General features: G+C 43.4%; 4 protein-coding genes across 6 annotated transcripts in view; 1 reads left to right on the top strand and 3 right to left on the bottom strand.

Moving 5' to 3' along the window:
• Positions 1-15,640, top strand: part of LOC125899663 (translationally-controlled tumor protein homolog) — a 589,762-nt gene that overhangs the window by 264,747 nt on the left and 309,375 nt on the right. The gene's annotated exons all lie outside the window — the stretch shown is intronic.
• Positions 2,254-3,180, bottom strand: LOC125899655 (olfactory receptor 7G1-like). Its single transcript, XM_049594110.1, has one exon. The coding sequence runs from the start codon at positions 3,178-3,180 to the stop codon at positions 2,254-2,256; it is 927 nt and encodes a 308-aa protein (XP_049450067.1).
• On the bottom strand, positions 9,497-10,423 carry LOC125899654 (olfactory receptor 7G1-like). The gene has a single exon (XM_049594109.1). It carries the CDS (start codon positions 10,421-10,423, stop codon positions 9,497-9,499), a length of 927 nt encoding a protein of 308 aa, XP_049450066.1.
• On the bottom strand, positions 13,914-14,837 carry LOC125899658 (putative gustatory receptor clone PTE01). The gene has a single exon (XM_049594113.1). It carries the CDS (start codon positions 14,835-14,837, stop codon positions 13,914-13,916), a length of 924 nt encoding a protein of 307 aa, XP_049450070.1.

The following is a 15,640-nucleotide window of genomic DNA, read 5'->3' as shown; positions in this document are numbered from 1 at the left end:
TTAGATGCTTTTGTCTTTTACCCAATAATGGGGACAAGGAGGCAAAACTGCATCTGTTTTGTCCAGTTCATGCGTTGGACTCATCAGACACACTGAACAGCTGTTTGTGTGCTTTGGTGATGGTGTGGACCTATCCAAGAAATGCCTCGCAAGATGTCTTTGTGAGTGCATATCCCAGCCTACAGGCAGGCGGATAGGGACTCTCCTACAGTGGTCCGTGCACTCTCCACACATGATGTGGCAATGTTGCTGGCTTTGTTCCACAGGATGAATGTCGAGGACGTATGTACAGCAGCATCATGGTCTGGTCCCTGCCTGTTCAGATGGCTCTGTTGGACATGTTGGGCTCCTTTTTGGGGTCTGTGTTCACTGGAATGACTGATTTAAAGGTCTGGATGTATGTCATCTGTGTTGCACCCAACTCTCCCCTGGGCGTGATACACCTACATATTTCTGTGATCCTCGACCCAGGAAATGTGGTGTGCAGGGTGTCCTCTTGCTTGTTTTGACCCCTGCAAGTATAGACATTAGCCCCTTTTCCACCAACATTTCCAGGAACTTTTATTACCAGGAATTTATTTACCTGGGTAAAAGAATTCCTGGTAATCTGTGTAGTTTGCATTTCCACCATACCTCAAAGTTCTGGAAAATGTATTCAAATTAGCATGATGACGTAGATGATTCAGCGTGTGCCCTGTATTTGGCTCCGCCAGCTTGGCTGGTTACGTGCTGGTAGAAAGAGTTGGGGCTGTTTGTCTCAGCCAGCAGCTCAGTTTAAAAGTATTTTAAGATAAGTGTCAAACTAGGTTAGTCTACATACAGACAGCTGACTTTAGAGCTTATTAGTAACAATTCGCTATCAGCCGAACTAGCGTGCTGTCTTTGTGTAAGACATAACCTTAGTGACGGTGGATGAGAGACTGTTGATGGAGCATATTAAATATCACTGTCTACATGTTTACATGTTCATGCTTGCTGAACACATGTATTGATAAAGTATTGGCTTCTTACTCGCTAAGGTTTAATGTCACTTACAGTAACGAGTGTAGCTGCCATCAACTTGAGTCATTTTTGAGTTATCTTAACTTTGTTTCCACCGCGGCCAATCGGCTGTTTACTGGTTACTGTGTTGGGGCGGTGTATGTGTGTGTGTGTGTGTGGAGTTCAGCGCCGGCACAAAAGAACAGATACCGTTAGCACTTATCAATACTACAGTCTTTGATCATTTAGCCTCAGGGCTAATTTAGTACCGGGTTTCGGTACCCATCCTTAATCAAAACACAAATGAAGTGGAGCTTGTAGAAATGACATAAAGTTTGCAGTGGCTGCCTGTGCCAGAAAGGACAGAATGCTCAAGTGTGAGTCCACTAATCAGCGTTCTTCAGCACACAGCCCTGCCCCTCAAGAATTCTGGGTAATCTGAAAAGTCCTACCACCCTACTAGGTACTTTTTTCAGGGAAAGTTTGGGGTTGAAACGCGCAGAGGTTTTTCAAAATCCTGGGTAAATGAGAAAAGTTCCTGTGGTGGAAACAGGGCTAATGTCTCCACCCAGTTAGGTTGCATACCAGTGTGGCTGCATCAATGTTATGCCACAACAGGGCATTCATTCATTGGGCTCCACCCACAGAACCCATAGATACCAGTAGAGGGCAGGGCCTGTGTGAGATAGAACGAGGGTACTGATATTGTAACCCTAGTGCTATTAGCACAGGCAGAGCCCTCTACCCATGAGCCCTGTCACTCCGACAGGGAGTTGATGTAGCTGATGCTGTCATAAGGCTCCTATGTAAGTATACTCTGCACATATTCAGGTATGCATGTAGTGATTGGCCAGCTATAAATAATAATTAATAATCAAGTCCAGTAGAGGGCTCCCTCTGTGCGAATGGAATTAGGGTTACAATATGGTAACCTTTGTTACATGGAGAGGCAGTTGTGGTGCAGGTGTGGCGCAAGTGTGGCGCAGGTGTGGCATATTAGTGTAGGGTTGAGTGAAGCTGATGCCGGCATGTACAAAGCACTGTCACCACACCTGAAGCGGCACATATCACTCCCACCTAAACCCTTGATGAACTCTTCTAGAAAGGATGTATTTGTCCAAAAAAAGAGACAAGTTAATGTTATATTTAATATATGCCAATACACACCATAGATTTTAAGTCTCATTGTGGAGACAAACATGTTGTTTTCCATTAAGCAGAGATACCCCCCTTTGCTCTCAACAGTCTTCCAACATGAAGACAAATTTTATTTCATTTTCTATTAAACAGCAATCTTTTACATGATTGTCTTATTTTCAGTAGGTAAAACCCATACATAAAAGGCGTGATCATTGGCTGGCAAATGAGGAGATATACAGATAAGATAATGCGCACTTTATCTGGTACCAGGGCCACATCAAACCTGGAATCCACAAAGTTAAACATGCCGCCGATAAACAAGTTTGACACTGAGACAATTTGAGGCGTGCAGGTGGTGATGGCCTTTTGCGTATTTTCTTTTGAGGTATTCAGACAAACATTCAAAATTTTAATGTACGAGACTGAAATGAGACTAAATGGAATAACAATAGTCACAAAGGCAAAAAGCAGGTCAGATATGTTGTTAAGTATTGAAACTGAACAGGCAAGTTTAATTATTAAGTGGTAGTCACAAAAAACTTTGTCAATGACATTTCCACAAAATGTCAAACGGATGACAACTGAAAATAAGAATATAAAGTTACCAAATGAATACATCCATACAAGAAGAATGATCATACCTACTCTCCCTGTGTTCATAATGACATTGTAACGTAAAGGATAGCAGATAGAGACGTATCTGTCGTAGGCCATGGCTGCTAAACTGCAAAACTCAACAGAAGCAGATGTATAGACACAACCCATCTGCAGAAAACACCATGGTAGGGTCACTTCATGGGTATCTGAAAACATCTGTGAGAGCAGAAGAGGATACATTGATGTGCTGCCACCTATTTCATTCACAAATAAATTACATAATAGTATATACATTGGCTCATGCAACCTCCTGTCCATATATATGACCACAATTAGAACTGTGTTGGCCACACATATGGAGATGTACCATAATAACATTATGCTGAAATACAGGTATTTTACCTCTCCAATGTTACCATAGGCAGCCAGCACAAAAGACATAACTTCAGTTGAGTTCTCCATTTCTTTCTTGTGTAGTATGGGTGCCACACTGGGAAACATATAGGCTAGCAGCAAACTGGCTCAGTGATAGTGTTACCTATTATCCTTTTGAATAATGCCTTAGCCCAATATTCCGCCTTCATTTACATTTTCTATTAACTGGGCTAGAAGGCAGGCAAACACATTGGGACAGTTTTCTTGGCTGATAAATTCAAGAGTATAAAACAAGGAATCATAAAGTAACCTCATCCATCTGACTTTTAGTCTCAGAATTTTTAGAAGTCTGTCTGAAATTAATTTGTCAGCAACTGAACAAATCTCAACAACACTTATCTTTATGTACCAGTGTGCAACAGAACCACAGTGTGATTCACCACACTGGTCAAAATAACAAAGATAAATGTATTATGGTCACAGAGGAATTTAACATCACTTATTTGGATAATGGACTGTGATGCAGACAACTGTTCAAGTATCCTGTGACAAAATGTAAGAATGAATATCACCACTCACAAAACAACATTAAGCATACAGTATATGAACATCGATTCAAATTCACATTTTGCACAACTGTTCCATGATCACTGGTATCTCACACATATGAAAGCCTCCAGCTGGCTGCTGTAACCCTCCCAAGTGAACAACACAAAAGCCTCCTCTGAACTTTATACACTCTCTTGTGCAAAGAGATGGGTTGGGCTGTGCTAGAGGGCCAAGCTGCTAATACAAGAGGAAAAACTTTTCTTTCCAATACAAAAACTTTACATTGCTAACACTAAAAGTTAACCTTTAATGAACTTTTCTTTCTTTGTTTTTGAGTTACCTAAGTATGCAGAGGTGCATTAGTTTTGTAGCTGCTACTGTAAGAATAGACTTATATTATCAACCAGTATCACACAAATATGCCTTAAAAGAATACTTCTCCTCAGAGGCAGTCCTGGCTAGTTTTACGCCCTGGGCGAACCATCCCTCGGCGCTCTGCTTGGGTTGTCCCTTGTCACCGACCTTCATAGACAGGAGGATCAAGGCGCAGCCAGGGGGAAAAGAGTATCCAGTTTGGGGACCTCAGAATTGCATCTCTCCTTTTTTGCAGATGATGTGGCTTTTGTGGCTTCACCGGACTATGACCTGTAGCATGCACTGGAGCGGTTTGCATCTGAGTATGAAGCAATCAGGATGAAAGTCAGTACCTCCAAGTCTGAGGCTATGGTTCTCTGCCGAAAAATGGTGGATTGCTTCCTCTGGGTTGGGAGTGAGTTACTGCCTCAAACAAAGGAGTTCAAGTATCTCTGGCTCTTGTTCGGAAATGAAGGTGAAATGGAGGCAGACTGGTGTAGAATCAGCAGTAATGTGGGTGCTGTACCTGACCATTGTGGTGAAGAAGGAGGTGAGCCGGAAGGCAAAGCTCTCGATTTACCAGTCTATCCATGTTCCAACCCTCATCTTTGGTCATGAGCTTTGGGTACTGACCAAAAGAATGAATTTGTAGATACAAGCGATCACGATGAGTTTCCTCCACAGGTGGTTGGGCTAAGCCTTATAGATAGGGTGAGGAGCTCCAACATCTGGAGGGAGCTTGGTGCAGAGCCGCTGATCTTTCGCATCAAAAGGAGCCACTTGATGTCGTTCAGGAATCTGATCAGGATCCCTCCTGGATGCATGTCCAATCATTAATAGACCTATGGGGTAGATCTAGAACACGCTGGGGGGGGATTATCTCTTCTTGCCTGGATCATCTCATCTGGCCTGGGAATGCCTTAGTTTCCTACGGGAAGAGCCTGCTGCCCCCACTACCTGGACCCAGATAAGTAGATATAAATTGATGAGTGGATGGATGGAAGGTTCATAGACAAAACAATTATTTTTTGCTTGTCACCAATATCAGCTTCAGCCTAGGGCATTAGCTTATATTGCACATCACGTAATGAGTTGTCATCAACTTGTTCACCTGCATGGGGGGTGGAAAATAAAGCAGTCACAGCAGTACCTCAAAAGCATACCTGAATGCCTAGCTTGCACTTCACTTAACCAAATTAACCTACTTAGGTGTAGGAGCAGGTGTGGTGTTGAGTGAAGCTACAATGGTCATGTGCGCTGCACTATCAAACAACGTGTGACGCTTCGTCCAAGACTTTTAAAACAGAATATTTCTCTTAATACTCTGGTCCAGTCATAAGCACACATTCACCCACTGAATTTTGCATAAATGTAGCTGGCCAATCAGGACGTGCTTATCTGAAGACATGCGAAGCCCACGGTATATGTTGGGGCCAAATGACGGCATCAGTTATCCTTTTTCTCTTTAGCGATTACCCAATGATCAGCTTTCTCCACATATGGAGTAGCTGCTTCATCTCATCAGTGCCTTGGTGCAGACCATGCACAGCGTGGTGTTCAGCAGCCATCTGTGACGCCTGCTGGGCACTGCCTAAGGTAAGATGCCAGCAGTGGAGGGATCAGTTCAGCTGCTTTGACGTGATGCTTTGCTGCCATGACTGTGAGCAGAAATTTGAGAATGATGACGCTGAGACCCCCAGTCCAACCGCCAGCACTCTGTGATACTTTAAGGGACCTTAGCACCGGCTCTGTCCTTTCCATGTTGCCTAGCAGTGATGCATTCAGCGACATCCCCACCATCTTAGCCCTTCTGTTGTTGGCCTCCCATTGGTCAGCCCACATTATGGGTCTTCTTTTATCTCAAAGACTTCATCATCATGGCCAAATCTAAGGAGCTGGCTATGTTTCATACAGCCCAGTTGATTTTACACCGAACCAAGTTGTGGTTCAAAATCAACTGGAAGTGGATCAGGCTCCTAAAACACCAGCAGGTGGAGTATCTGGGGGTTGTGCTCGAGGCACACAGGCTGTGGGCCACTCTGTGGGAACACAGATGGACAGCCCTGCAGCAAGCAGTTTGCAAACTACGGCTTAATGCGATGGTGAAGGTGTTGACCGTCATGTAGGTGCTTGGGTTCATGCACCTGATGGTACTGCTGGGGCTACTGCACATGCAGAGCCTACAGAGGTGGTTTGCCGCCTTTGCTTTGATGCCAAGAAGCACAAGCGACCACCTACCACCCCCCCCCCCCCCCCCCCTCAGTATGGGACAACCTGAGAGCTCGGGGTGCCCACATCACCTGTTGCTGTGACAAGTGACCTCCTAAGTCCCAGTGTTTATGGATGCATCCATGACAGGGTGTGGAAGGAAATGCCTGGGGAGAGTGGTAGGTGGTGTGTGGCCTTTGATAGAGGCCTGACAGATCAACCCTCTCAAGCTACAGGCAGTGTTTTTGGTCATCCAACACTTCAGGCCCCTGACAGAGGGGAAGCGCATGTTGGTGAGGACCAACAACCACACCACGGTGGCGTACATCAACAGGCAGGGTGGAGTTCAGTTTGTTGCCCTGCTGAGGATGGTGGAGAGCCTGTGGTTGTGGGTCTCCTGTTGTCTCTGAAGGCTCTTCACGTTCCGGGACGAAAGGTATGCCACGTTGTGGGGCGAAGTCATATCAGGCCACTCTGTCTCATCCCTCCTCTTTTGGAGATAGTGACTCAGGAGCAGTTGTCAGTCATTCTGGTAGCCCTGGGTTGCCACTTGGCACCATAGCTTGCAGAACCGACTCAAATTGTGGTGGCCCAGCCCCAGACCATCCCTTAGCTCTGGGGGGCCCAGTCTTAGGGAGTAGGTAAAATAGGTGAGTTGCCCACTCTGGGTCATCCTCTCCAGGTTTAAGTCCTGAAAGGGACAGGTTGAAGAGGGCTGGATCATCTGTGCAGGTGGTGCTGACCATCCTTTTGCAGTGTTTGATGGACAGAGGGCTGTCACATGCCATTATAAAAGAGTATGCAGCAGCCATCTCTTCCTGCCATGAGGGTTTTGGTAACAGCCCACCCTCTTTTGAAACGGTTTTGGGAAGGGGTGAGGAGACAATGCTTGGTGAAGGATCCCTTCAAGCCCCTGGAGTGCTCCTCTCTAAAGGCCTACTCTGTTGGCTCACCCCAGTTGCTTGCTGCTTTGTGGTGACTGCATTGGGCCTTGTCACACACCAGATCTCCCCTTTGTTCTTTCAGGATGAGAGTTATACAGTTAGATGCTTTTGTCTTTTACCCAATAATGGGGACAAGGAGGCAAAACTGCATCTGTTTTGTCCAGTTCATGCGTTGGACCCATCAGACACACTGAACAGCTGTTTGTGTGCTTTGGTGATGGTGTGGACCTATCCAAGAAATGCCTCGCAAGATGTCTTTGTGAGTGCATATCCCAGCCTACAGGCAGGCGGATAGGGACTCTCCTACAGTGGTCCGTGCACTCTCCACACATGATGTGGCAATGTTGCTGGCTTTGTTCCACAGGATGAATGTCGAGGACGTATGTACGGCAGCATCATGGTCTGGTCCCTGCCTGTTCAGATGGCTCTGTTGGACATGTTGGGCTCCTTTTTGGGGTCTGCGTTCACTGGAATGACTGATTTAAAGGTCTGGATGTATGTCATCTGTGTTGCACCCAACTCTCCCCTGGGCGTGATACACCTACATATTTCTGTGATCCTTGACCCAGGAAATGTGGTGTGCAGGGTGTCCTCTTGCTTGTTTTGACCCCTGCAAGTATAGACATTAGCCCCTTTTCCACCAACATTTCCAGGAACTTTTATTACCAGGAATTTATTTACCTGGGTAAAAGAATTCCTAGTAATCTGTGTAGTTTGCATTTCCACCACACTTCAAAGTTCTGGAAAATGTATTCAAATTAGCATGATGACGTAGATGATTCAGCGTGTGCCCTGTATTTGGCTCCGCCAGCTTGGCTGGTTACGTGCTGGTAGAAAGAGTTGGGGCTGTTTGTCTCAGCCAGCAGCTCAGTTTAAAAGTATTTTAAGATAAGTGTCAAACTAGGTTAGTCTACATACAGACAGCTGACTTTAGAGCTTATTAGTAACAATTCGCTATCAGCCGAACTAGCGTGCTGTTTTTGTGTAAGACATAACCTTAGTGACGGTGGATGAGAGACTGTTGATGGAGCATATTGAATATCACTGTCTACATGTTTACATGTTCATGCTTGCTGAACACATGTATTGATAAAGTATTGGCTTCTTACTCGCTAAGGTTTAATGTCACTTACAGTAACGAGTGTAGCTGCCGTCAACTCGAGTCATTTTTGAGTTATCTTAACTTTGTTTCCACCGCAGCCACTCGGCTGTTTACTGGTTACTGTGTTGGGGCGGTGTATGTGTGTGTGTGTGTGTGGAGTTCAGCGCCGGCACAAAAGAACAGATACCGTTAGCACTTATCAATACTACAGTCTTTGATCATTTAGCCTCAGGGCTAATTTAGTACCGGGTTTCGGTACCCATCCTTAATCAAAACACAAATGAAGTGGAGCTTGTAGAAATGACATGAAGTTTGCAGTGGCTGCCTGTGCCAGAAAGGACAGAATGCTCAAGTGTGAGTCCACTAATCAGCGTTCTTCAGCACACAGCCCTGCCCTCAAGAATTCTGGGTAATCTGAAAAGTCCTACCACCCTACTAGGTACTTTTTCAGGGAAAGTTTGGGGTTGAAACGCAGCAGAGGTTTTTCAAAATCCTGGGTAAATGAGAAAAGTTCCTGTGGTGGAAACAGGGCTAATGTCTCCACCCAGTTAGGTTGCATACCAGTGTGGCTGCATCAATGTTATGCCACAACAGGGCATTCATTCATTGGGCTCCACCCACAGAACCCATAGATACCAGTAGAGGGCAGGGCCTGTGTGAGATAGAACGAGGGTACTGATATTGTAACCCTAGTGCTATTAGCACAGGCAGAGCCCTCTACCCAGGAGCCCTGTCACTCCGACAGGGAGTTGATGTAGCTGATGCTGTCATAAGGCTCCTATGTAAGTATACTCTGCACATATTCAGGTATGCATGTAGTGATTGGCCAGCTATAAATAATAATTAATAATCAAGTCCAGTAGAGGGCTCCCTCTGTGCGAATGGAATTAGGGTTACAATATGGTAACCTTTGTTACATGGAGAGGCAGTTGTGGTGCAGGTGTGGCGCAAGTGTGGCAGGTGTGGCATATTAGTGTAGGGTTGAGTGAAGCTGATGCCGGCATGTACAAAGCACTGTCACCACACCTGAAGCGGCACATATCACTCCCACCTAAACCCTTGATGAACTCTTCTAGAAAGGATGTACTTGTCCAAAAAAAGAGACAAGTTAATGTTATATTTAATATTTGCCAATACACACCATAGATTTTAAGTCTCATTGTGGAGACAAACATGTTGTTTTCCATTAAGCAGAGATACCCCCCTTTGCTCTCAACAGTCTTCCAACATGAAGACAAATTTTATTTCATTTTCTATTAAACAGAAATCTTTTACATGATTGTCTTATTTTCAGTAGGTAAAACCCATACATAAAAGGCGTGATCATTGGCTGGCAAATGAGGAGATATACAGATAAGATAATGCGCACTTTATCTGGTACCAGGGCCACATCAAGCCTGGAATCCACTAAGTGAAACATGCAGCCGATAAACAAGTTTGACACTGAGACAATCTGAGGTGTGCAGGTGGTGATGGCCTTTTGCGTATTTTCTTTTGAGGTATTCACACAAACATTCAAAATCTTAATGTATGAGATTGAAATGAGACTAAATGGAATAACAACAGTCACAAAGGCAAAAAGCAGGTCAGATATGTTGTTAAGTATTGAAACTGAACAGGCAAGTTTAATTATTAAGTGGTGGTCACAAAACACTTTGTCAATGACATTTCCACAAAATGTCAAACGGATGACGACTGAAAATGAGAATATAAAGTTAATAAATGAATACATCCATACAAGAAGAATGATCATACCTACTCTCCCTGTGTTCATAATGACATTGTAACGTAAAGGATAGCAGATAGAGACGTATCTGTCGTAGGCCATGGCTGCTAAACTGCAAAACTCAATAGAAGCAGATGTAGAGATACAACCCATCTGCAGAAAACACCATGGTAGGGTCACTTCATGGGTATCTGAAAACATCTGTGAGAGCAGAAGAGGATACATTGATGTGCTGCCACCTATTTCATTCACAAATAAATTACATAATAGTATATACATTGGCTCATGCAACCTCCTGTCCATATATATGACCACAATTAGAATTGTGTTGGCCACACATATGGAGATGTACCATAATAACATTATGCTGAAATACAGGTATTTTACCTCTCCAATGTTACCATAGGCAGCCAGCACAAAAGACATAACTTCAGTTGAGTTCTCCATTTCTTTCTTGTGCAGTATGGGTGCCACACTGGGAAACATATAGGCTAGCAGCAAACTGGCTCAGTGATAGTGTTACCTATTATACTTTTGAATAATGCCTTAGCCCAATATTCCGCCTTCATTTACATTTTCTATTAACTGGGCTAGAAGGCAGGCAAACACATTGGGACAGTTTTCTTTGCTGATAAATTCAAGAGTATAAAACAAGGAATCATAAAGTAACCTCATCCATCTGACTTTTAGTCTCAGAATTTTTAGAAGTTTGTCTGAAATTAATTTGTCAGCAACTGAACAAATCTCAACAACACTTATCTTTATGTACCAGTGTGCAACAGAACCACAGTGTGATTCACCACACTGGTCAAAATAACAAAGATAAATGCATTATGGTCACAGAGGAATTTAACATCACTTATTTGGATAATGGAATGTGATGCAGACAACTGTTCAAGTATCCTGTGACAAAATGCAAGAATGAATATCACCACTCACAAAACAACATTAAGCATACAGTATATGAACATCGATACAAATTCACATTTTGCACATCTGTTCCTCGATCACTGGTGTCTCACACATATGAAAGCCTCCAGCTGGCTGCTGTAACCCTCCCAAGTGAACAACACAAAAGCATCCTCTGAACTTTATACACTCTCTTGTGCAAAGAGATGGGTTGGGCTGCACTGGAGGGCCAAGCAGCTAATACAAGAGCAAAAACTTTTCTTTCCAATACAAATACTTTACATTGCTTACACTAAAAGTTAACCTTTATTGAACTTTTCTTTGTTTGTTTTCCAGTTACCTAAGTATGCAGAGGTGCATTGGTTTTGTAGCTGCAACTGTAAGAATAGAATTATATTATCAACCAGTATCACAGAAATATTAAAAGACTTGTCATGTGTTTCCTTGAAATCGTGAAGAAAACTATATTGTTAATGTCTTGAAGTAAACTGGGGTCTACTGGGCGGGGTTTGCCTATCCAATCTACATCTGTTTTGTGCACTTGGAGAAAGCTTACAACCAAGTACCTTGGGGAGTCCTATGGGAGGGTACTGAAGGAACATGGGGTACCAGGGTCATTGCTACGAGCCCTCTGGTATTTAGTGGGTGTTAGCCTCTGCCTGGGTTGTCTTTTGTCACCGATTCTATGTGTGACCTTCATGGACAGAAGGATCAAGGCACAGCCAGGGGGAAAAGAGTATCCAGTTGGGTGACCTCAGAATTGCATCTCTCCTTTTTTGCAGGTGATGTGGCTTTTGTGGCTTCACCAGACCATGACCTGTAGCATGCACTGGAGCAGTTTGCATCCGAGTGTTAAGCAATCAGGATGAAAGTCAGTACCTCCAAGTCTGAGGCTATGGTTCTCTGCCGACAAATGGTGGATTGCTTCCTCTGGGTTGGGAGTGAGTTACTGCCTCAAGCAAAGGAGTTCAAGTATCTCTGGCTCTTGTTCGGAAATGAAAGTGAAATGGAGGCAGATTGGTGTAGAATCAGCAGTAACATGGGCGCTGTACCTGACCATTGTGGTGAAGAAGGAGCTGAGCCGGAAGGCAAAGCTCTCGATTTACCAGTCTATCCATGTTCCAACCCTCACCTTTGGTCATGAGCTTTGGGTACTGACCAAAAGAATGAATTTGCGGATACATGTGACCAAAATGAGTTTCCTCCACAGGTGGTTGGGCTAAGCCTTATAGATAGGGTGAAGAGCTCCAACATCTGGAGGGCGCTCAGTGTAGAGCCACTGATCTTTCGCATCAAAAGGAGCCACTCGATGTCATTCAGGCATCTGATCAGGATCCCTCCTGGATGCATGTCCAATCATTAATAGACCTATGGGGTAGATCCAGAACACGCTGGGGGGGGGGGGATTATCTCGTCTTGCCTGGATCATCTCATCTGGCCTGAGAATGCCTTAGTTTCCTTCGGGAAGAGCCTGCTGCCCCCACTACCTGGACCCAGATAAGCAGATATAAATTGATGGGTGGATGGATGGAAGGTTCATAGACAAAACAATTATTTTTTGCTTGTCACCAATATCAGCTTCAGCCTAGGGCATTAGCTTGTATTGCAAATCACATAATGAGTTGTCATCAACTTGTTCACCTGCATGGGGGGTGGAAAATACCAAAATCAGTCACAGCAGTACCTCAAAAGCATACCTGAATGCCTAGCTTGCACTTCACTTAATCAAATTAACCTACTTAGGTGTAGGAGCAGGTGTGGTGTTGAGTGAAGCTACAATGGTCATGTGCGCTGCACTATCAAACAACATGTGACGCTTCGTCCAAGACTTTTAAAACAGAATATTTCTCTTAATACTCTGGTCCAGTCATAAGCACACATTCGCCCACTGAATTTTGCATAAATGTAGCTGGCCAATCAGGACGTGCTTATCTGAAGATATGTGAAGCCCACAATATGTGTTGGAGCCAAATGACGGCATCAGTTATCCTTTTTCTCTTTAGTGATTATCCAGTGATCAGCTTTCTCCACATATGGAGACGCTGCTTCATCTCATCAGTGCCTTAGTGCAGACCATGCAGAGAGCAGTGTTCAGCAGCCATCTGTGACGCCTGTTGGGCACTGCCTAAGGTAAGATGCCAGCAGTGGAGGGATCAGTTCAGCTGCTTTGACGTGATGCTTTGCTGCCATGACTGTGAGCAGAAATTTGAGAATGATGACGCTGAGACCCCCAATCCAACCGCCAGCACTCTGTGATACTTTAAGGGATCATTGACCCAGAAAAAGTGGTGTGCAGGTTGTCCCCTTGCTTGTCTTTTGACCCCTGCAAGTATAGGCAGTGGCTCCACCCAGTCAGGTTGCATATCAGTGTAGCTGCATCAATGTTATGCCACAACAGGGCATTCATTTATTGGGCTCCACCCACAGAACCCACAGGTACCAGTAGAGGGCATTGCCTGTGTGAGATGGAACGAGGATATTGGTATTGTAACCTTAGTACAGGCAGGAGTCCTGTCGCTCCCACAGGGAGTGGATGTAGCCGATGCTGTCATAAGGCTCCTCTGTAAGTATACTGTGGGCTCTGCACATATTCAGGTATGCATGTAATTTGGCTGGCTATAATTATATAAATTTCAGTGGGCAAATACATGCTTATGATTGAAGGAGAGTATTAATAATAGAGTCTAGTAGAGGACTCCCTCTGTGCGAATGGAATTAGGGTTACAATATGGTTACCTTTGTTTACATGGAAAGGCAGGTGTGGCGCAGATGTGGCATATTAGTGTAGGGTACAAAGTACTATGTCACAACACCTGAAGCGGCACATATCACTCCCACCTAAACCCTTGATGAACTCTTCTAGAAAGGATGTATTTGTCCATAAAAGAGACAAGTTAATGTTATATTTAATATATGTCAATGCACACCATAGATTTTAAGTCTCATTGTGGAGACAAACATGTTGTTTTCCATTAAGCAGAGATACCCCTCTTTGCTCTCAACAGTCTTCCAACATGAAGACAAATATTTATTTTCTATTAAACAGAAATCTTTTACATGATTGTCTTATTTTCAGTAGGTAAAACTGCATAAAAGGCGTGATCATTGGTTGGCAAATGAGGAGATATACAGATAAGATAATGCGCACTTTATCTGGTACCAGGGCCACATCAAGCCTGGAATCCACTAAGTGAAACATGCAGCCGATAAACAAGTTTGACACTGAGACAATCTGAGGCGTGCAGGTGGTGATGGCCTTTTGCGTATTTTCTTTTGAGGTATTCAGACAAACAGTCAAAATCTTAATGTATGAGACTGAAATGAGACTAAATGGAATAACAATAGTCACAAAGGCAAAAAGCAGGTCAGATATGTTGTTAAGTATTGAAACTGAACAGGCAAGTTTAATTATTAAGTGGTAGTCACAAAACACTTTGTCAATGACATTTCCACAAAATGTCAAACGGATGACGACTGAAAATGAGAATATAAAGTTACCAAATGAATACATCCATATAAGAAGAATGATCATACCTACTCTCCCTGTGTTCATAATGACATTGTAATGTAAAGGATAGCAGATAGAGACGTATCTATCATAGGCCATGGCTGCTAAACTGCAAAACTCAATAGAAGTAGATGTATAGATATAACCCATCTGCAGAAAACACCATGGTAGGGTCACTTCATGGGTATCTGAAAACATCTGTGAGAGCAGAAGAGGATACATCGATGTGCTGGCACCTATTTCATTCACAAATAAATTACATAATAGTATATACATTGGCTCATGCAACCTCCCGTCCATATATATGACCACAATTAGAATTGTGTTGGCCACACATATGGAGATGTACCATAATAACATTATGCTGAAATACAGGTATTTTACCTCTCCAATGTTACCATAGGCAGCCAGCACAAAAGACATAACTTCAGTTGAGTTCTCCATTTCTTTCTTGTGCAGTATGGGTGCCACACTGGGAAACATATAGGCTAGCAGCAAACTGGCTCAGTGATAGTGTTACCTATTATCCTTTTGAATAATGCCTTAGCCCAATATTCTGCCTTCATTTACATTTTCTATTAACTGGGCTAGAAGGCAGGCAAACACATTGGGACAGTTTTCTTTGCTGATAAATTCAAGAGTATAAAACAAGGAATCATAAAGTAACCTCATCCATCTGACTTTTAGTCTCAGAATTTTTAGAAGTTTGTCTGAAATTAATTTGTCAGCAACTGAACAAATCTCAACAACACTTATCTTTATGTACCAGTGTGCAACAGAACCACAGTGTGTTTCACCACACTGTTCAAAATAACAAAGATAAATGCATTATGGTCACAGAGGAATTTAACATCACTTATCTGGTTAATGGACTATGATGCAGGCAACTGTTCAAGTATCCTGTGACAAAATGTAAGAATGAATATCACCACTCACAAAACAACATTAAGCATACAGTATATGAACATCGATACAAATTCACACTTTGCACATCTGTTCCACGATCACTGGTGTCTCACACATATGAAAGCCTCCGGCTGGCTGCTGTAACCCTCCCAAGTGAACAACACAAAAGCCTCCTCTGAACTTTATATACTCTCTTGTGCAAAAAAATGGGTTGGGCTGCACTAGAGGGCCAAGCAGCTAATACAAGAGGAAAAACTTTTCTTTCAAAAACAAAAACACAACATTGCTTACACTAAAAGTTAACCTTTAATGAACTTTTCTTTGTTTTCCAGTTACCTAAG

This window comes from Epinephelus fuscoguttatus, linkage group LG13, assembly GCF_011397635.1.
Source record: "Epinephelus fuscoguttatus linkage group LG13, E.fuscoguttatus.final_Chr_v1".
NCBI classification, from domain to species: domain Eukaryota; kingdom Metazoa; phylum Chordata; class Actinopteri; order Perciformes; family Serranidae; genus Epinephelus; species Epinephelus fuscoguttatus.
Note: the sequence above shows the minus strand (reverse complement) of the source record. Positions and strands in the feature narration are given on the sequence as shown.